Source organism: Mizuhopecten yessoensis, unplaced genomic scaffold (assembly GCF_002113885.1).
Source record: "Mizuhopecten yessoensis strain PY_sf001 unplaced genomic scaffold, ASM211388v2 scaffold10707, whole genome shotgun sequence".
NCBI classification, from domain to species: Eukaryota; Metazoa; Mollusca; class Bivalvia; order Pectinida; family Pectinidae; genus Mizuhopecten; species Mizuhopecten yessoensis.
This window is the reverse complement of record NW_018408681.1, coordinates 353614-375131: the sequence shown is the minus strand read 5'-3', so window position 1 is coordinate 375131 and position 21518 is coordinate 353614. Positions and strand designations below refer to the sequence as shown.

The 21518-nt window shown below is 37.7% G+C and overlaps 2 protein-coding genes across 2 annotated transcripts; both read right to left on the bottom strand.

Annotated features, from left to right (window-relative positions):
• Window positions 1-5148: 5148 nt before the first annotated feature.
• LOC110461929 (zinc finger protein 883-like) lies at window positions 5149-8198 on the bottom strand. The gene has a single exon (XM_021515669.1). It carries the CDS (start codon window positions 8161-8163, stop codon window positions 6736-6738), a length of 1428 nt encoding a protein of 475 aa, XP_021371344.1. The 5' UTR covers window positions 8164-8198; the 3' UTR covers window positions 5149-6735.
• Window positions 8199-21315, bottom strand: LOC110461914 (oocyte zinc finger protein XlCOF6-like; the record flags this gene model as incomplete). The annotated part of the gene is made up of 5 exons (XM_021515648.1): window positions 20572-21315; window positions 16226-16517; window positions 14112-14447; window positions 12893-13042; window positions 8199-9118 (listed from the first exon to the last, which is right to left on the bottom strand). Coding segments are annotated over exons 3-5 (1248 nt in total), but the record flags the coding sequence as incomplete, so codon positions are not given.
• Between the last annotated feature and the right edge of the window lie 203 nt (window positions 21316-21518).

Genomic DNA, 21518 nt, shown 5'->3' with positions numbered 1-21518 from the left:
ATTCACTGTAGTTTGAAGCAGTATGGCAATTGAAGTAGCGTCTTGGAGCAGCTGCCCGATTACTACGTGTTTTAAAAAATTCTTCACATAAAAGGAACTTCGTAGGTTTTGGAGCGGATTTTGGAATTGCCTTTTGGGCAATAGAAGTGAGTGTTTCAGTAAAAGTTTTGATAGGGTCGTCGAGGTTAGTAAAATTGTCTATGGTTAGTTTTTCAATGCACATGTGTTGGAATTGGGCCCAATCTGCTTTGTGCATATTCCATCGAGGTAGAGGATCATCAAGAGGAGTCCCAATATACTTAAGAAAAAATTGGGAAGGGGTCACTCACACAAAGATCATCATTTTCCCTACAGTCATAGTCAAGTAGAATGGATGGATGGCATAATGATAGATCAATGTGGGTACGAGAGCCTGTAGCAGGGTGTAAATAAGTAGGGGTATTGTTGTTAAAAAGGCACAAGTTGTTTTTATCTATAAATTCCTCAATACGTCTTCCTCTCTGGTCTGTGTTGGGAGAGCCCCACAGGCTATTATGACCATTAAAATCACCGAGGATTATGAATGGGAGACAAGATTATTGAGTTGCTCACAAGTGAAAACAATACTCGGAGGGAGATACATTGAACAACCGGTTATTTGTCTGTGTAATGTTGCACAGACAGGAACAGCCTGTAAATTTGTGTTTAACTTGATCATTCTGTGAGGAATATGTGTATGGACAGCTACCGCTGCGCCACCTGCTGCTCTGCTAACTACAGTTGGAATGTTAGTGTAGAGTGAGAAATTTCTAAGCGTGATTGGGTTTTTGAGCATGATTTCTTGTAGACAAAAAATGGCGGGTCTAAATTCTTTTGATAGAATCTGAAATTCTTTTTTATTTGCCTTTAATCCGCGGATGTTCCATTGGATAATTGTATTATTTTTTTTTTCTATTTTGGCTGGATTTCGATGGAGTGAAATGTTTGATGGTGGTGCTGGTTTTGATGGTGGTGCTGGTTTTGATTGTGGTGCAGGTTTTGATGAAGATGCTGGTTTTGATGAAGATGTTGTTTGTGATGGTGATGCTGCTTTAGACTGTTTGTTGTTTTTGGTTGGTTATCGTATAGTTGTGAAACGGGATGGGTCTCCCGTGAGGATTTTCAAGTTCTCTTGGCCAGACATGTCTGGGACTTGTGAGCCCCAGGCAGGTATGTCTGCAGATACTTGAACCGAAGCATCCTTGACTGCGACATTGTCAACCGGCGACCGGACTTTCGTCACTTGTGCATGTGAGGGAGCAGCCACGTCCGTGCTCTCCACTATCGTCCTAGCCTCGGGAAAGGAGACATGTCGGGTATATTTGACCCGCAATATCTCTCTCGCGCGATTCCAGGCAGGACAGTCTCGAGACGAAGCAGCATGCTTTCCCCCCACAATTAACACAACGCAGGTTGGCAATATCACAGTTGCTTTGGTCCTCATGACCTTCACGACCACAGTACTGGCAAACGGTCTTCCGCCTACATCTTTTTTCATGATGCCTGTACTTCTGGCAGTTACGGCATCTTAATGGATTAGGTATGTAGATGGAGACACTGAACCTTTGGTAACCAATCACTACGGCCGAAGGTAGTGATGGGGTAGCAAAGGTCAGTACAATCGTTTCTGTTGGAACCAACTTGTTGTTCTTCTTGGACATAATCCGTCGCACCTCAGAGACTGGGATCTCCTCCTGGAAGTTCTCCAGTATGGCGGCATCAGTGTCATTGCACAGGGCGGGGCATCAGATTACCCCCTTGCTGCTGTTTAGTGATGGATGTGCTTTCACTATAACACTGATACCTCCAAAACTGGCGGTACCCAGTAGGTTAATCGCCTGTTGTTTGCGAAAGGTTTGACGGACTTTACGTCCCCAGCTATTCCTTTTATACCCTTCCTCAACAATAGAGGAGACAATGTTGCTGCAGTTTTTTCACTAGTGGTTGACGACATGATGATGAATTGTGGGAATATGGTAGTTGTAGGGTGTTTTTCTGTGTTTTTTTGATTACCCATGTATGTTTATTAATTAGTTCACTGTCTGTGTCCCCGCCCGCCCCGGAGCCCAACGAGGGGACACTAATATCAGCGCGGATATCCAGCGCCTAAGTGTCAGGGATACACAAAGTAGTTTACTCGTAAAAGTATACATAACGAATATATATATTACCCGGAAGAGCATACTCTCGCGATTGACCCTAAGCCACCGCCTTCTTGGAAGTATGTAAACCAAGGGCTCGGCGTGACCAGCCGATTGGTAATAGAGAGCCCATACCACCTCTCGACTACCCAGAGTTCAATCCAAAGTAGTATGTTGCAGAAAGTCGGATCATGTCTCCCTCCAATCCAGAGTTCATCAGTGATTCCGACCCCTGCTCAGCCACCAGGATCTTCTTCCCCCAGGAATACGAGACGCAACCCATGGCAAACAGGTTGGCTCAAATTGGAGCTACTGCGAAAGCCTTCTGCTACGTTGACGCCCAGCGCGCGACAATCACACCTCCGAAATGATCACATACGCACTGAGCACCAATGTACCCAGCCTCGGGACGTGGACCAAGCTTTCTTGGAGACCCATTTGGTCAGGTTGACTCCTTTGCTTCATCATGTCATAACAAAATATTCATCAGTGAAAAGATGCAAAATTTGACCTTGACCTTTGAATCTAATGATCCTAACCTTTAACCTCAAATGTTTACCTCAGTGTGTCTCTTTGTGTAATTCCGAACAACTGTGCTTCATAATGTCATAAAATGCTCATTAGTGAAAATCTACAAAATTTGACCTTGACCCCTGATCCGATGACCTTGACCTTTGGTCAGTCGGCTCCTTGTTTAATTTCTGAGCAACATTGCTTCAAAGTGTCATACCAAAATGTTCACCAGTGAAAAGATACAAAATTTAACCTTGACCTTTGACCCAATGACCTTGACATTTTGTCAGGTTGACTCCTTGTATAATTCTGATCAACTTTGCTTCATCATGTCATAACAAAATATTCATTAGTGAAAAGATGCAAAATTTGACCTTGACCTTTGAACCTAAATACCTTGACTTTTTACCTCAATGTGTATTTTGTGAACTGAACATCTTGACCAAGTTTCATGTACATCGGTCAATAAATACCAAAGTTATCAGCCAGGAACAAAATTTGTGGAAATACAGACGGACAGACAGACAGAGTGATTACTATAGGGCACCCGTATCTCTGATACGGGGCCCTAATTAAGAGTGTTCTTTACTAAATCAATGATACAGTAGTAAACTAAGAGTGTCCTTTACTATATCAATGACAGTATATAAGGAGTATTCACTACACAATTGCTAAGCTATACAATAAATTTTATAAATGACAGTGAATTAAAAAGAGTACCTCCATCAAGGATGACATCGAATGCCCGACAAAACCCTTCATTCACAATTTTACACGAGTCATTATATGGCTGTTTCACATAATGTATTTTGCAATATATTTTAATATATGATGCAATCGTTACCACAGCTTCAATGCATATATTTATACTTCGATCGAATCACTATCTGGGAACAACACTATATTACGAGTTTGTTCAATTATTCACAAAATCGCGAAATAAGATATTGATTTCTAACTTACTTATACTGTTCTTTATAATTTGGAGTTTTTACAACAAATCTTTTTCCCAAAACTTTATAGCCAATCATCAAGTTTTTTCAATTATTTCGTCAGAAGTATTTTACAGCAATGAAATCCTTCAAGTGACGACTGACCACGAATCAAATCCATTTAGAGTAGCTGATTTCTTCTCGAGTATCCTCCATCAATTCTTGTGAATATATGAATCAACACAATATATATATATATATATATATCTTTAACATACAAATTTTCAGAAAACGTGTTTTCTACCACAAAACAATCTGATCGGAACAAAAGATAATGTCAGTGATATTAAAAACCATTGCAATATCAAGTCACGAGAGTAAAGTTTACATTGTCAAAAATTAAAAAGACACAATATACTACCGACTAGCATATAGGAAACTGTTAATATTCAAAATCTGATAAATCCTTATGCAACAAGTTGTTTCAATTTATATTAATCACTCTTGGACCGGATGTTTGAGGAACTGGAGTACCAGGAGTTTGGAAAGGTGATCCCATACCTTTTCACGACCGGGGAACCGACTACACTGCTTTTTGTTATGTAGTGACGGACAGACGTGTTTTGTAACAGCAACCGTTTCATTTTGCTTCTTGTGAATAATGAATGAACTGTAGCGTTTAGACGTGTAAAGTTAAGAACATTGCTTTTTCTTTTTGTGCACTAATGCAATGTCTATACATCGTGCCGTTATGACGAAAGCTATTCCCGCAAATTTTACATTGGTAAGGTTTCTCCTCGGTGTGTATCCAGGAGTGTTCTTTCAAGCATTTTTCCGTTGAAAACATATGACCACATTCACCACATCTATAAGATTTTCCCCTTGTGTGCAATTTCCAATGAGCAAGGCGATCGGATGTTGACTTAAATCGTTTATCACATATATCACATGCAAAAGGTCTCTCGCCAGTATGTGTTCTTTCGTGTATTTTTAACTTTCCGAGATAGAAAAACGGTGCACTACATGTCTTACATTTGTGTGGTTTTTCGACATCTCCTCTATGTAAACGTAGATGTTGTTGAAATTCATTATGTGCAACATATAGCTTTCCACAAAACTCACACATATATCGGTATAATACATTTTTTTCATGACAAAGTATGTGATTCTTCAAGCTTTTCTTATTTTTCAACGACTTGCCACATATATCACAGATGCAGAGTTTTACTTCATGTTCCGTTCTAATATGCCCTTTCAAAGATTCAAGGGAAGCAAAGCTTTTCCCACAGGTATCACAGATACTTGTTCTTTCTTTGTGGGTTACTAAATGCTTCTTCAATGACTTTTCAAAATGAAAACTTTTATTACATGTATCACATCTGAAGTTTGCCGTCTCCACATGAGTTTTAATATGCTGCTTTAAGTTTCTTTTCACAGCGTATACTTTACCGCAGCCGTCGCATTGGTATTGCTTTTTTTCACATGAAGCATGTACCTGCTTTTTGTGAAGTTCTAGACTTATATCCAAGTAAAACATGCTACCACAGATATCGCACTTAAAATCCCTGCTTCATGTGTGCTCTGCCATGTGTCTTTTGTAAGGAAGTTCATTGACAAATCCCTTCCCATAGATTTTGCAAATATAGGTGAACTCGCCTGTGTGTAACTTTTTGTGATTTTTCAGTGCTCGTACATCGCATAACTGCTTTTCACAAATATCACACTTGTACGCAGGATTTTTAACGTGCGCTCCTTGGTGCCGTTTAAATCTCTTATCATTTACCATTTTATTACAAATATTGCATTGGCTGTGTGTCTTTTTTGTATGATTGTAGCGGCGATGCGACACAAGGTGTCCTTTGGATGGAAATCTGTCCCCACAATCCTTACATGTGAAGGGTCTTTCAGCATGGTGATTTCTTAGGTGGATTTGGAAAGCTCTTTTTTCCTTAAACCTGCTGCTACAAATATCACAATTGTATTCATATACATTGCTGTCAATCTGTTCATCCTTTTCTAGTTCGGGTTGCTGTAAACGCCCCTTACCAAATACTTAACGTTTAAATGATCTCTCCTTGTTTGCATGTATAGTTAAATGTCTTACTAGACTGTCCTTCCGAGAGAACGTTTTGCCACAAACATTACACGAACACTTGCAAGAGTTGCCTGTTGTGTCCTTCATAGTTGCATGACGTGTCAAAATATGACTCCTTAATTTCTCAGGCAAAGACACGATCTCGCCACAAATATCACATTTACAGGTTTTTATTGGCTTTTTTTCATGACATGGTGTCGGTATATTTTTTGTCATGTTTACTTTTTCAGTCTGACTGATCATCCTGGTGAATGACCGTGTTTGCCAAGTGTTTTTTTCCGATGAATAATTCAATCTTGTGGTTTTCTACACTACTTCTGATCTTTCCAAAAACATTATTTGCCTCTTCCACTACAGGGGTGTGCTGATTATCTTGCCCTCTGTTTCTTAAAAGATGCTCATCAGAGAAACTGGAATTTTGGATATTATTCCTAGAATGTGTGCATGCGTAAGTTTCCTCTATCCAGTGTTTTCTCGTGTGGCTTTTGAAACATCTGGTAATTTCAAACCCGTTACAACATATTTCACAGGTATATTCAAATGTGTCGGCTCGAGCCATACCTTGTTTCAGTTCTAATCGGCTATCACATCTTTCACCACATGTCTTACACTTGTGAGAGATCTCCCTGTAGGTTTGTTTGCACACATCATTCTCCAAAACAGCACTTCGAGAACATGGTTGTCCGCCGATATCATTCTCACAAAGTTTCTGTAATTTCGAGTCAATGGCTTCATGGCTTTTTAAATCATGATTCTTGTTGCTAACATCTTCACCAAGACTAGAAACGTTTTCTGTTGCAGCGTTTCTGTTAACTGTGGTATCGGACTGATTCATATTCTCTACTTCTTCAACACATATGCTGTTTGCGTCTTCCTTCCAAGTGAACGACTCAGGTCCCCCAGTTTCAACATTATTATCTATCTTTTCATATACAGAAGCACATTCTTTAGAGTCGCTTGATAGATAAGGCTGTCCAGTATTTTTAAGGCAACTTGTTTCCATCTGATAGCGACTTTCACAATCTGTGTTGTCATACTATTCCTCACTCAAGTGATTTGCAATATGGTTACGGTAAGATCTCATATCGTGAAATCCTTTCATACAAATATCACAGGCATATTCAAATACCCTGCTGTGAGTCTTTTCATGAATCATTAACTCTAGTTTGGTGAAAAATCCCTTATCACACATCTTGCACTTGAATGATCTTTCTCTCTTTGTATGCAGTGCAAGATGTTTTTCTGCCCCATAGAACCTTGTGAAAGTTTTACCGCAGATATTGCACGATCTCTTACAAAAATCACCTTTTTTATCTTTTATAGTTGCATGACGTGTCATAACATGACTTCTTAATTGCATTGCCGAAATCAAAATCTCCCCGCAAATGCCACATTTACAGGGGTTTGCATTTTTGCCATCATGTGACGGTTTCTGCAGGTGGCTTGTCATGCTAAATTCTGTATCAAAAGAAGACAAGTTTCCCAATTTTTCTGTTGCATCACTCTCGATGAATACCGAGGTATGCAACTGATTCATCTCTTCTGCAATCATGTCTGTTGTGGATTTCTGTACATGTCTAGTGTTGGACTCGATCTGCAGACTCTTTAAATTGTTCCATGTGTTTTTGCATCCTACGGTTTCTTTCTTTCTGTTGTTTGATCCATTGATGCATTCATCATTCTGCCTGACAGTTCTTCTAAGACTGTGAGCTTCAAGTTGTTCGATGTTTTCCGAGCTTTTCCTGGAATTGTTACATCTATATTGCTTATCGTTTGCCGAGTGCTTTTTCATGTGATGGTAGAAAGATTTGCTATGTAGAAATGTATTCCCGCAAATATTACAGTTGTATTTATATTCGTCAGTGTGAACACTTTCGTGAACTGTAAGTTCTTTTCTCTTGAAAAATCCCTTACCACAAGTCAAACATCTGAATGTTCTTTCCCTTTTTGTATGTGTAGCCAAGTGTGCCTCCAAACCATACCTTTGAGATAACTTTCTGCCACAAATATTACATTCGAAAACTGTCCCCGATTTCCCTTTATGTTTTGTTGCATGACTTGCCAAAATATGACTTCGGTACTCACTAGATGTATTCCATATCTTGCCACAGATGCCACACTTACAACATTTCATAGCTATATGTGTTGCCATATGTTCTTCTAACGCATCTTTCTGAAAACATTTTTTACCACAGATATTACATATACATTTGTAAAAGCCGTCTGATCTTTTAATTATCACTGCATGGCTTGTCATAGCATGGCTCATGATCTCTTCAGGCTTTGACAGTATTTTACCACAAATACTACATTCAGAATTTAAGTCTGTGATGTTGTTTGAGGTTTTCTGTTTTTGATTTTCCATACTTAATTCTGTATTACAGCTAGAACCCTTCATTGGCTTCTTCGTGGTGTTTGTCTGGTTGTGGATAATGGCAGTTTCTAACTGATTTGACTGACCCATCTCCTCCAACTCATCATCAATAACCTTGTCTGCAGAGGTTTAGAACTCTTCCTTAAATTTGTACATGTATCTGTTTCCTCACATTTGTGTTTTCTTATATGGTTTTGTAAAGATCCCTTGTCGTGAAATCCTTTCCTACAAATATCACAGGTGTATTCAAACACGCCAGTGTGAATCTTCATGTGTCTAACTAATTCACCTTTTCGGAAAAAACTCTTACCACATGTATTACACTTGAATGATCTTTCCCTGCTTGTGTGTCTTTTCAGGTGACTCTCGAAAACATACTTCCCAGAACATTTTTGCCCACAGATGTTACATTTGAAAAATATGCCTAATTTTCCTTTGTGCTTTGTTGCATGTCTTGTCAATATATGGCTTTTGTACTGACTTTGTGAATTCCACTTCTCACCACAGATGCCCCATTCTGAATTTACATTAGTGACTTCATTAGAGGTTTTCTGTTTATGGTTCGACTCCTGTAATTCCTCAGCAATTAACTTTTCTGTGGAGAGTATTTTTCCAGTGGGAGACTCGGTGTCATAATTCTCAACACTCTCACATAATCGCTTTGCATCACCTGATTTCTTAGATAAAGTGGCATGTTCAGTCATGAAATGTCTTCTTAGCAGTTCGGGTGAAGAAAATACATCATCACATACATTGCACTTACAGAGTTTTTGTATGTAGTTTGTCATGCTAAATTCTGTACTACAACTGGCGATGCTGCCTGGTACTTTTTTTGTATCTGTCCTGATGTGAATATCCAGTTTGTCCAATGGATCCGTATCCTGACCATATAAAGTTCCGGTGGATTTGTTCTCTCCCTGGTACGAATACAAACATCTCTGTTGCTTTTTCACAATCTTACGTTCATCCTCCCAACAACTAATCTGCTTTTCTGTGTTAATTGGTTGATGGTTTCTTAAAAAAGATTCGGCATTTCTTTCATGTCCTGAAAGAGAAGGAAATAAATAATTGTTATTGCCCATTTATTGAAATTGTACATCAATACAACAGACTGAAAAACTTTACAATATTGAGTCATTTTATAACTAGAATATTAAGTGTAACAGATAACAATTCCAATCAGTGAAGCGAGAACTGAAAGCTTCACAATTAATAAGTTAGCATCAAAGCTCTCTTACTATATTTGAAAGTTATTACCTTGTTAACCCTTTCACCCCTATGTAACTATAGTAAACACTACGATGGATTGATCTGGATAAGTCCATTATGGTCTACAGTGTTGAAAGGGTTGTATATTTTCAACATAGAAATTAAGCGATTCGATTCACATACTTCATTTTCATATTGATAGTTTTACAATTTTTAAATCACATAAAATGATAGTATCAATGACTTTTAATTTCAAAATCTCAATGGGCCTGCATCGCTCACCTGGTATAAATTTCACACTTGTAACCTTTAAAGTGATCTAAAGTAAAGCTATAGGCAAAATATCAGTACTTATGACTATAATTATCATTCAAAAGAACCTGTTAAAAGATGTTAAAACAATTGACCCCTGTGACCTTGAAAGTGAAACAAGGTCATTACAATGAACAAACTTTACAGCCCTTTATCTTGGGATGCCACTTGCTAAATATATCACTACCCTTGAACTTTTCTTCATGAGATTAGCATGCTGGCCAAACATCCTGGGCCTCATGGTTATTCAGAAGAAGTCGTTTTATGATTTTGAACATATTTGACTCCTGTGACCTTAAATATAGGTCAAGATCATTCATTTTAACAAAGTTTATAGCCCTTTATCCTATCATGTTACCGGCCAAATATCATCATCCTGCACCTTTTGGTAATTCAGAAGAAGTAGTTTCAAGGTTTCAAACATATTTGACCCCTGTAACCTTGAATATAAGTCAAGGTCATTCATTTGAACAGACATAGTAGCCCTTTACCTCAACATGTTACTGGCCAAATATCGATATCCTGTGTCTTATGGTTATTCAGAAGAAGAGGTTTAAAGACGTTGAAAATATTTGATACCTGTGAACTTGAACAAAGGTCAAGACCGTTCATTTTTACAAACTTGGTAACCCTTTATCCTAGCATGCTACTGGCCAACTATCATCATCATAGGCCTTCTGGATATTCAAAGTCATTTAAAGATTTTAATCATATTTGAGCCATGTGACCTTGAATTGGAGTCAAAGTCATTCATTGTAACACATTTGGTAGCCATTCATCCAAGCATGCTTCTGGCCCATATATCATCTTCCTGGGCATTTTGGATATTCAGAAGAAATCATTTTGAATATATCTGACCCAATTGACCTTGAATGTCAATGAAGGTCATTCATTTGAACAAACTTAGTAGGCCTCTATCTGAGCATATTAGTGAAGGTCATTTATTTGAACAAACTTGGTAGCCCTTCATCCCAGCATGCTACTGGCCAAATATCATCACCCTAGGCCTTTTGGTTTTTCAGAAGTCGTTTTTTAAGACAATTGACCCATGTGACCTTGAATATGAGTGAAGGTCATTTATTTGATCAAATTTGGTAGCCCTTGATCCCATCATGCTGTTGGACAAATATCATCGTCCTGGGCATTTTGGTTATTCAGAGAAGTTGGTTAAGGTTTTTAAAAACAATTGACCCCTGTGACCTTGAATATGAGTGAAGGTCATTCATTTGAACAAACTTGGTAGCCCTTCATGCCAACATCCTTCGCGCCAAATATCATCACCCTGGACCTTCTGGTTATACAGAAGAAGTCGTTTAAAGGTTTTTAAGACAATTGACCCCTTGGAATATAAGTGAAGGTCATTTGTTTGAACAACTTGGTAGTCCTTCATGCCCACATCCTTCTGACCAAATATCATCACCCTGGACCATTCGGTTTTACAGAAGGAGTTGTTTAAAGGGGCTGGTCAGGAAAAAAATGTCATATATGCTGAAATGGCATACACATGTTTAAAATACCTTCTTATGAAATATACCGATTCAAATTTTGCTGAAATTCACTCCATAAGAGTAAAAAATATAATTATATTAAAGAAATCCTAAATCGTCACCTGACAGTCTAAAACTCTCAATTGACCAAGATCAGTGATGTAATTTTACCGAACACGCGTCATCAACAAGGTCAAATGTAAACATCGCGGCGAAAGAAAAAGATGCATGCAAAAGTCATGACAGGCACGATGTATCAATACCGTTATATATAACAACAACACATAGGTAGGAATACTACACTTCCATCATACATGATCTTTGAAAACAATTATTTACGTATAGTATTGCTGTCTTGTCCGCTAAAGTTGAGTCCGACATGGCACATGCAGAGTGCTATTGTTGTTATCTTCACTGTCTCACTTTCGAAACAACCACATGACATATATAAATAGATATGCGCTAAATTTACTTGGGGCTTCCCGAGATTTCAGTGGTCAAAACTGGACATTGCAAGCAGAACTCGACCATCATATTGCCGAGGTATAACTTTTGGAAGGCCAGAGAACGCATTTAGACCCATATATTTTGTATTTTTTTCCCCGACCAGCCACTTTGAAGGTTTTAAACATATTTCACCATTGTGACCTTGAATATGTGTCAAGGTCATGTATTTGAACAAACTTGGTAGCCCTTCATCCCAGCATGTGACTGGCCAAATATCATCACCCTAGACCTCTCAGTTATTCAGAAGAAGTTGTTGAAAGGTTTTGAACAAATTTGACCACTGTGACCTTGAATATAAATCAAGGTCATTTCTTTGAACAAACTTGGTAGCCCTTCATCCCAGCATGTTACTGGCCAAATAGCATCACCCTAGGCCTTTTGGTTACTGAGAAGAAGTTGTTTAAATTCAAATGTTGACGACGGACGGACGGACGACGGACGCCGCACCATGCCATAAGCTCACAAGTGAGCTTAAAACAAATCTCTTACAAAAGGTCCAGAGGGCCTGTGTTGCTCATCTGGATAGTAAAGCCATTATAGCAAAATAATTTCATTTATGTTATATTACAAATATTTCTCATTTTGAAGTATGCCTCTCAGTATCATGGGGGCAGCACCCTTTCTTTATATAAAATTCCTTTCTTTATCTTAATGATGCTTTGTAGCAAATTCAGTGTAATTTGCAATCAAATGGTCAAGAGCAGGAAACTTTTAAACATTTAGCACCAGATTTCCCTCTTTTGGCATTGCTATCAAGCAACTAAAGGTGTTACTCTCTCCCTCCATACAACAGTTGCTTCCAAAGTCATATGGAACAAGTATGCTTTGATAGAAAGTATCCATGAGAGAATGCCTTTCACTTTTTCTTTGAGTGTCAACTTTTTGGCAATGAAAGGCATATTTTGTTGCAAACTTTGAATGCGTATGAATAGGTACAGACTTAAATTTAGAGCTTCTTTTGCTTGGCACCTCAAATCTTTCAGTTGACCTTAACTATTACATTTTTAGACATGTGCATCACTTCATCAAATCCAGCAATAGATTTTGAAAGGTGATTTGTACCTGTGTGAATATTATAGATATCTACTTCATGCTTATGTCTACAATCATTGTTGACATGTTAGTGTATATGTATGACGGGAGAAGGCTGTGATAGGTTGTAATAACTTGTGCCCAATCCCTTGCACAATTCTAATGGCAATAAGATATGGAAGATATGTTTACAGTATAGAAAGCATATTGTTCAGGGGCCTTTGCTAACAGGCCTCACAATAACATGAATACCACTCAAAGTGACGCCTTACCCTCATCAGGGTAATTGTTTCCTTGAAATTTGAGTCTCATCTCTTTGCTGATTTCTGGTTCAGGCCATGACTCCTCATTCAAAGTTTCTATTTCCTGTTTCACTTGCACATCTGCACTGACACCTCTACATTCACCTTCGGAATTGCTAGCTGTTTAACAGATAAAAGTAACCATAAGAATCATATCAATTTATGGAGAATTCTTTTAAGACGGTAAATATATGATGAATTATGAGTTCCAATTCAAGTTTTAAATAGAGACATGTAAACATTAGCTTTGACACATCATCACCTCCACCATGCTTTCGTTTGTTAATAATCATTGATACTGACTTGGGTGTTTCTATTTTTGTTAAAAATCAAGTCAATACTCTCTTTTTGAAGTCACTACAATTATTATGTCAAAATATTCACAGCAAAATGTATAACTTTGCACTTTTGATGACTTGTTTACGCTCCAAATTTTTCAATAATAAAAACATCATAATTTCATTTCTAATATAACAATAAAGGACGTTTGTTGAGCTGAATTTGTGGGTATATGGACCTGAAAAAGTAATGTTGGCTTTTGTTTTGGTCCATATTTCTTTTCTCAGCTCCATATAATGATAACAATCCCATATTCACATCAACTTAAGTTTGTAATTGATAAATATGGCATTTGGTTCCCTGATACAAAGTATAATTCATAGTAAGTATGTTTGAAATACAATCTCAACAGGTTCTATGTTTTGACCCAGAGGCTATATACATGTCACCAGGGTTTAGGCTGTCCCCCGAGACTATACACCTACCAATTATTTATACTGTTTGGAGGGAACCTCAGCTTTATACAGCGTAAAAAGCAACATATCTTATCTTAATTGTCATATCAATAAGGTCGATCATGATATACTGAAAAGTGTGTCTTCAGAAAAACAATATTGTACTACTTGGTACATTGGATTATCTCCCCTGAAATGATAGGATTCATTTTGGTTTCATCCACGGGATGGGATAGACTAAATATGACAATGGACAGATAATCAATATGTTATACGCGGGCAGGGGTTGATGGTAGGCTCTCCCTCTCATGGACACCATGGTGTTATATTATATTTCAGACCAGAAACATCATTTTAAGACGAAATCTATATTTTTACAACCACAGAACAAGAAATTTGCTGTGAGTTCACTATTCTAAAGTATGAAATATTAATGTATGAAATATATTAATAACCTTTCGATTTCTTTGGAACTACCTGCAGGTCCTCTAGATCTGCAGCCCTCAGTCTTTTAGATTTCTGATTATTTATTTTTCTGTGAGTTTTAAGATGACTTATCAGATGTGAAATGTTCGGGAACATTGTATCACATGGTGGACACTTGTGCTGGCAGTCGATAAACAATTTCTTCATCTTTTTATCAGGATTTGGCTTTTTTTGTTCTTTCACAGTACAGGTGCCATCTAACTCATGCCTGGGCAGTGAAGCACAGTTTTCTTCATTTTGTACATTCTCTTCTTGTCTGTCTATGTTTTTTTCATCTCTGTTTCTGCTGCAGCATCTGGACCTTCCTGTTTAAATCATAAACATTAACAGTTTGTTGGATATTTTTTAATGTAATAAAGTAGGGATATACAGTAACACCTTGATATACTGCCATACTTTGCTCAGAAATATGTTGGCATTATAAAGAGGTTTGGCGATAATTTCAGGTAAATGTACAAAAGAAATTTTAAGAAGCAAGAGATCTCAGAGGGATTTAGGCACCCGTCATCTTCATTAGTTCTAACAGCAGTTTGATCTCTTATCTGTTTGACAAGTTTGCCTGTCCTCCATCTTAATCAATCTTTTTATCAAAAATTAACATGCACATCTAAGGACCAAGGGGAACCTACATATCAAATTTGAGAAAGATTCCTCCAGTACATTCTGAGAAATAGTGATAACAAACTTAAACTGTAACAAGAAGACCGCCTGTTCGCATCTTGGCATAACTAAGAACCAAGGGGAACCCTTATGTGAAATTCGAGAGAGATCCCTTAAACACTTTCTTGAGCAATACTCAAAACTCCATCTTGGTTTTCCAACCATCCTTTAAATTTGAAATGCGGAACTAGGAACCATTGGGAACCTTTATGTGAAATTTGAGAAAGGCCCCTCCTTTACATTCTGAGAGATAACGCTAACAAACTTTCATTCTCAAATTCAAGATGGCTGGCTGTCAGCCATCTTGGTTTTCCCTTAAGTCCCAAAATTAGATATGCGTAACAAGGGACAATGGGGAACTTTCATGTGAAATTTGAGAAAGACCCCTCCAGTTCTCTCAAAAATTCAAGATGACTGGCTGTCAGGCAGATTTTGTAAAATTTTACGACTAGTCTGATCTACTTTTTCAATTTTTCATAGAAAGTCTCAGAGTGTCAGGCGAATGCAAAGAAATTCTGTACATTCATTCTAATTGAAACTTCATGTCCACATCTTACTCAGATATTTTATATAAATACCATACTTTCATAATAGCTTTCTTTTTGAATGTCCTATAATGAACAGAAGGTGATATTGATTGTAGTACATGTACACAGTATTCCAATGTAATATTAATACCAATACACTATATATATAATATATAAAAGAAAACAATTGTAGTTCAAAGGAAATTTAGCCAGGATTGTTTTATACCTGGTATATATGTGTATATGATTTATGGGTTGGGATCAAAAACCTTCTATTTCCATGCAAAATATATTCTCAAAAGTTACCAGTGCATAATATCTTGCTTCCCCCCAAAATGCATCAATTAAATGTTTTAAGGTTTTTGCATACAGTATTCATGAGGTCAAGGTCGTCCACAGAAAGATTCCAAGACCAAATGCTTATGTTATTGTAGTGTCAGAAAATCTATACACAAATGTACAAATTTCTCATTTATTCACAAATCCTCCAATTCAATCAAATGGGTGACATCTTTAGTAAATTATGCAGTGTCCTTTAAGGTTCGATAATAGCTCTGGAAGCTAATGTTGTCTGTTTTCATTTAACCAACGTTAAATAAATTTTCTTTTATCTTGTGTCTTGCATCTGAAGTTCACTTATTTAATATAAACAGCCAATGAGGCTGAAGGTTTTTTGTGAGCATCATCTGTAGCAACCATAGTTGCTATTAATTTTTCTTACCATCTATTTAGGTATAATGTACTCCTTAACACTTTCACCCCTAGCTATGTAACTTAAGTAGACTCTACCATGCATTCATACCGACGAGTCCATTATGGACTAGTGGTGAAAGGGTAAAAATGTAAATTTTATAAATACTTGTACATTATATATGGAGACTAGGAAATTCTCTCACCTTCTTAGAAGTAAACAGTGCACTGGCAGGTTCATCTTTGTCAGGGGTTTCTCTGAAACTCTCTTGATATTTCATTGCACCATACTCCATATTTCTGTAAACATGTATATCCAGACATTCAGATTTTTGACTACTTGGTTGAATGTCAACAGTATTCCCCTTGTACTTTGCTTCTTTAAGACATATTGTAGGTAGGTTTTCTCCATCCTGTAATGGTTGTATAGAGAAATCTGGTTCCTGTTTAACTGTATCAGGTTCCATTTTCTTTCTGTACAGTAGTGTCTTTCATCAGCTGTGAACATATGAACAGACAGGTAAATATATAACTAGTGTATAGTTATACACATTTAAATATAAAACTTAAGAGTATGGCATATAAAATACACAATCAAAGTCTTACCAAGCAACCTGAAGATGTATACCATTACCCAAATTTTGTTCAACTTATAATAATAATAATTTGAGGTTCTTATATACCGCTTCATCACAAGCTAGTTTGAAGGTCGTCTCAAAGCGGTTCACAAATTATTATCCATGGTTATAGGGACTTTGCAACCAGCCAATATCTTTCTCAACTCTCTGGGGACCATTCAGCCGGTGCTGCCGTTTCAGCGCTCACAGCTAGCATTCAACAATTCAAGCACTGCCAAACCACATACTCATTTACAGCGCAGTAGACTGGAACAAGCAGAGTAAAGTATCTTGTTCAAAGACTCAAACCCGCAACCCTTCGGTCACAAGCTTGGCGTCCTACCAAACTTATGACCAGAAAATATGAATGTCAGACATATGCATGTACTACAGCTTTTAGTGGAGCGACATCCATCACTTGTTCAGAGTATGGGTCTGCTAAAAGTTTAGAGTACAGCTTTTTTCTGTGTAGGTACATATGTATCAATTAATTCTATCAATTTAGTTGTGTTTTTGAGTGTGAAGGCTTAGAAAAAGGAGGGAGGTGTATGTATATGTAGAGGAACTGGACTGGGCTGATCCTCATGCAGAAACCAGGTGGTAGCTCAACTGGAAGAGCATTCATCTAGAGCTTGGAAAGTCCCAGTGCCACTGGGTTTAATCCCGGTCTAGCAGTTGCATTTCTCCTCTTCCTATTACATATTTATAGCATGCATATATATGACAGTCTGGGAAGCTGTGAATCACTGGTTTAATACTGTGTGGAAGCACACTCACTCTCATTCCCTTATCCAAAAGAAACCCATGTGTGGTAAAAATTAAATAAACAAATCCCCCAAAATAACTTAAGGTAATAGGATTGTGTCACCATTTCTCAGTAGAATTTCTTCCAATTTTGTAGTTATATTGCGTTGAAGTAAAGAAAAAAAAATTGCCACAAAAAAAATATAGGTTGTCAGAATTTAAAGGATTTGAAATGAAAATTTATGTAAAAAGGAGTGAGGAAACAAAATGAAAGACACAATTTTAGGCAAAATAATGTCAATAAAAATGATACTGACATAGATTAGTATTGCATTAATGTATATCAATTTGATAAATGCTGAAATTGTGTACAATGAATTATCTATAAACGTTTAAAAATTGACATTTTATAATAAAACCAAGTACATATAGTAATTGCATGTAAAGAGTTATCTTTCTTGAAAAACTTCACAGTAGTGAAATAGGTAGCCGGGTTCCTGAAGTACAGAAAAATGGACACATGTGACTCATTGATAAAAAAAAAAATGAATTAATGCCTGGATTGCTTTGAAATACTTTAATATTGAGAGAACACACTATTCTGTCAATAATAAACATGCAATATTTATCAGTTTCATATTAAACATCAGAATATGCGGAAATTGTGATACTGTCTCCCTACATTGGATTTTCAACTAGGGATGCACTTCCTATTTCCGTTTATCAATACACTCCTATGACCTTAATCTCTATAAGTGCACTGTAAGGGGAGGTAATTATACTGCAGTGGAATTTGACTTGGGTCGATTGTCAGCAACCAGGTCGCTCCATTGGTAGAGCGTCTGTCTAGAATTCGGATGGTCCAGTATTTGAATCCTGGTCTGGCGTTGCATTACTCTAAAACTTTCCTTTTACCCTACATTCAATAATTCAAAACATCTTGTGAAAAATGGAATAGATTTGCATTTTTCAATGAAAACTGAAATGAAACCAGCCATTCAGATTTATATGTCTCACCTGTGCCCTGCTTTGACCATCAATGCACATGTAACAGGAAAGAGAATAGTGTGCTTCCGCCGAAGATCAAACCCTCGATCTCCAGGTTCCTAGTCGGACACTCTACCACTGAGCTAAAGGGAAATTCCCTCTAGCTCGAAGCTAGAAGGTGACCTGTACAATTTAACCCTGCCAAACTACTCCCCCCCTTTTTAAATGTGTTCGCCCTCGAACACCACAACCCAGGTTCTAACTCCCTGTCACCACAGAAAGGGCCACAGACACCATTTGTAACAGGTAAGAGAATAGTGTGCTTCCACCGGGGATTGTACCCTCGATCTCCAGGTTCCTAGTTGGACGCTCTACCACTGAGCTAAAGGGAAATTCCCTCTAGCACGAAGCTAGAAGGCGACCTTAATCATATGTACAATTGAACCCTGCCACACACATATCAGAGAAAGTAACTTACACACAAAAAGTTAATGTTGCTGGAGATGCTGACAAAGTCAACTGACCATGAAAGGCAAAAACTTAATATCGACACTGTCGACATAAAAGCAACACCTTAGTCTCGCTACCGCTACTTTGTGGCGGCGAGACAAAAACTTATTTAATTGTTCAATCTGACTGCTGTTCCTATATGACAACATACTGATATCTCCAGAATAATGTCAGGCGGATGCCAGCTTGGCATTTTGACAGAAAGACCTGGACCAGTGACAGATTCAAGGGGAGAGCACATTGTGCCCATGCTCCCCATTTTGAAAATCTTGCATAATTATAAAACATTAGCAGCAAGATTTAAATTGATATCAGTACTACCCCCTCCCTTAATTCCTCAAGGAAATTCCTTCTGTACTGTAATTAGTACACCTATAGTCACAGTAACACTAATTAGTCAGTTAAAACACGTCAATTACCTATCTTGTGTACTGAAGCACCAGGTGATATCATAAAATTTACTCAAGACCAGATCTAGCCTCAATATGCATGATCAATCTCATACCTTTGTGAGGGGCTCAGGTCAGTTGTTATGGCAATGCAGAGAAAGTCAATGCAAATAAATTATATTTCTAAAATTCTACATTTTTGTACAATAATAATTTGAGGTTCTGATATATAATGTTTATTTAGAATACAAATTTGTGATTGACAGATTATGAAAGTGGCCAATGTGTTACCTGTATTGAAGGGGAATAATGCATGCAATGTTTTTCCTTGTGCATAATCACAATGAGGGAGAATAGGGGTGGGTGTAGCCCAAGTTTCCTCTGGCCCTAACACCAGACTTAGACATTTTGACATATAGATGTCTGGTGTGGGGCCAAAGCACACTGCTGTACGAAAAAGTGGAATTTTCCAACACCGTTTGGTATCAGGGAGTGACTAATCAACAAAAAGGCACGGTCGGAAATCTTCTAAACACACATAATATATCCTGTTTTCGGTCCGGATCAGTATGGTTCGTTGATTAGTCAACCCATGACCTACAAAAATTGCGTTCACTCAGGTGGGAAATTTTGAATGATTGAAAACGGAGAACTCTACCGACGGAATTTAGCAGCTGTTGGTGATAATAAGAGCTGTTTTGGATCAATAAATAATCCATTTATTGATATATGTGAGGTATGTGTTGTGTCAGTAGATTTTTGTTGTCAGCACCTCATAACTCTCCGATACAAAACTGTACAAGCAAGGCGCTAGGAAATAAAAGGTTGTTAGAAGTAGAAAGAAAGATAAAGATCCCAAATATTGCAATGGGTGCAGCAGATTTATTTTGGTCGCTTTTGTGTCCCCAAATAGATTATAGAGAACTTCAAAGCAAATCCACAATTCTGCAGGGGTTTCCACATTAGTCGCCTCCTACGATACACGATACACATGCAGTGGGCAACAGCAGGTGTATCCCCGCCCCCTCGGGTGGGTGGGGTTAGTTTGGTCCACATGTAGAATCCTTGCATTGTGGTACACTCCTATTACGAAAACACCGGATCTCCTGTCAAACCGTTTTGACTTAGATTTTTTTCATTGTTATTATTGTTATATCCTCGTAGGTCCGGTATAAAAAAAGCCTTTCGGACATTCAAATGTAGGCATTGAAAGTCTTCGTCAAGAGGCGTCAGAAAGCAACAACGCTGGTCCTAAACTGAAATCGGACCTTGACTGATATTGTGATATCAAACATAAATACATACTTTCATGTCGGTGTTTTCATCACATTTTGCCGCTAACTTTGTGCTACTAATCCAAATCTGCTGAACGCTTTAAAGTCGTAGTACTAATGTCCGTATCTGATATATACTACCGACATGTAGCGACACATAAAACGTACGATCTTCACCGTTTCTTATTTCCTGTTCATATTCAGTTCATCGCCTACACTGTATCTGAATCTCAACTCAAACATGTACGTATACTTGGGTGACCCCCCACTCGGTTGCAGCACATTTTGCATGCTGTTTGTTTTGTTCTTGGAAAATTGCCTGCATCACAGATTTGCTGGGATGATCCTGGTTGGTATGAACAACACTATGGATAATTGATGCTGTTATCCTCCCCTCACGATGCACTGACCAGAGCTTAAAAGCTGACTGCTGAGTGGTTGATTTTTCTAAAAAGTCACACTCCTCCTGAGTCACTTTGTAAGCATTGTGGACATCCTTAATGGAAATGTTTGGGCCAGTAATTTTGATGCTTGTCAAAGGGGTTGGCAAATTCGGGTTAGTTTCAGGCTCCTGTTGAAACTGTGTGCAATATTCTGAAACTGTTGACAAAATATTGACAACAACAGGAAGGTCATTCAGTTCCTTTAGGAATGTGTTAAACTCCTCTGGTGATGGCTCATGCTTGTTTGTATTTGCTTTCATTGGTGTTGTAGGAGTAGTTGGTACCTTGACCTTCCCTCTCTTTGGTTTTTTGAAATCTATGGTCACGATGGCCTCTGGATGAACCTGAAATAGATCAGTAAATTTTAAAATAAATTTACAAATGTAACAATCATAATCAAGTTTAAGTGTCCCAGCACTCTTTTTATATCTGTGCAACAAAGGAGAGTTTCCAATTTGTTTTGAATTTCCTTACTAGGATGCTAGCTGATTCACATAAGCATTTTTTTTAACATTGACAATTGGGGAAATTAGAT

Bases quoted from the DNA above. Each gene is read 5' to 3' on its own strand.
- LOC110461929 (XM_021515669.1), bottom strand. From the start codon at position 8,163: ATGGGTCAGTCAAATCAGTTAGAAACTGCCATTATCCACAACCAGACA.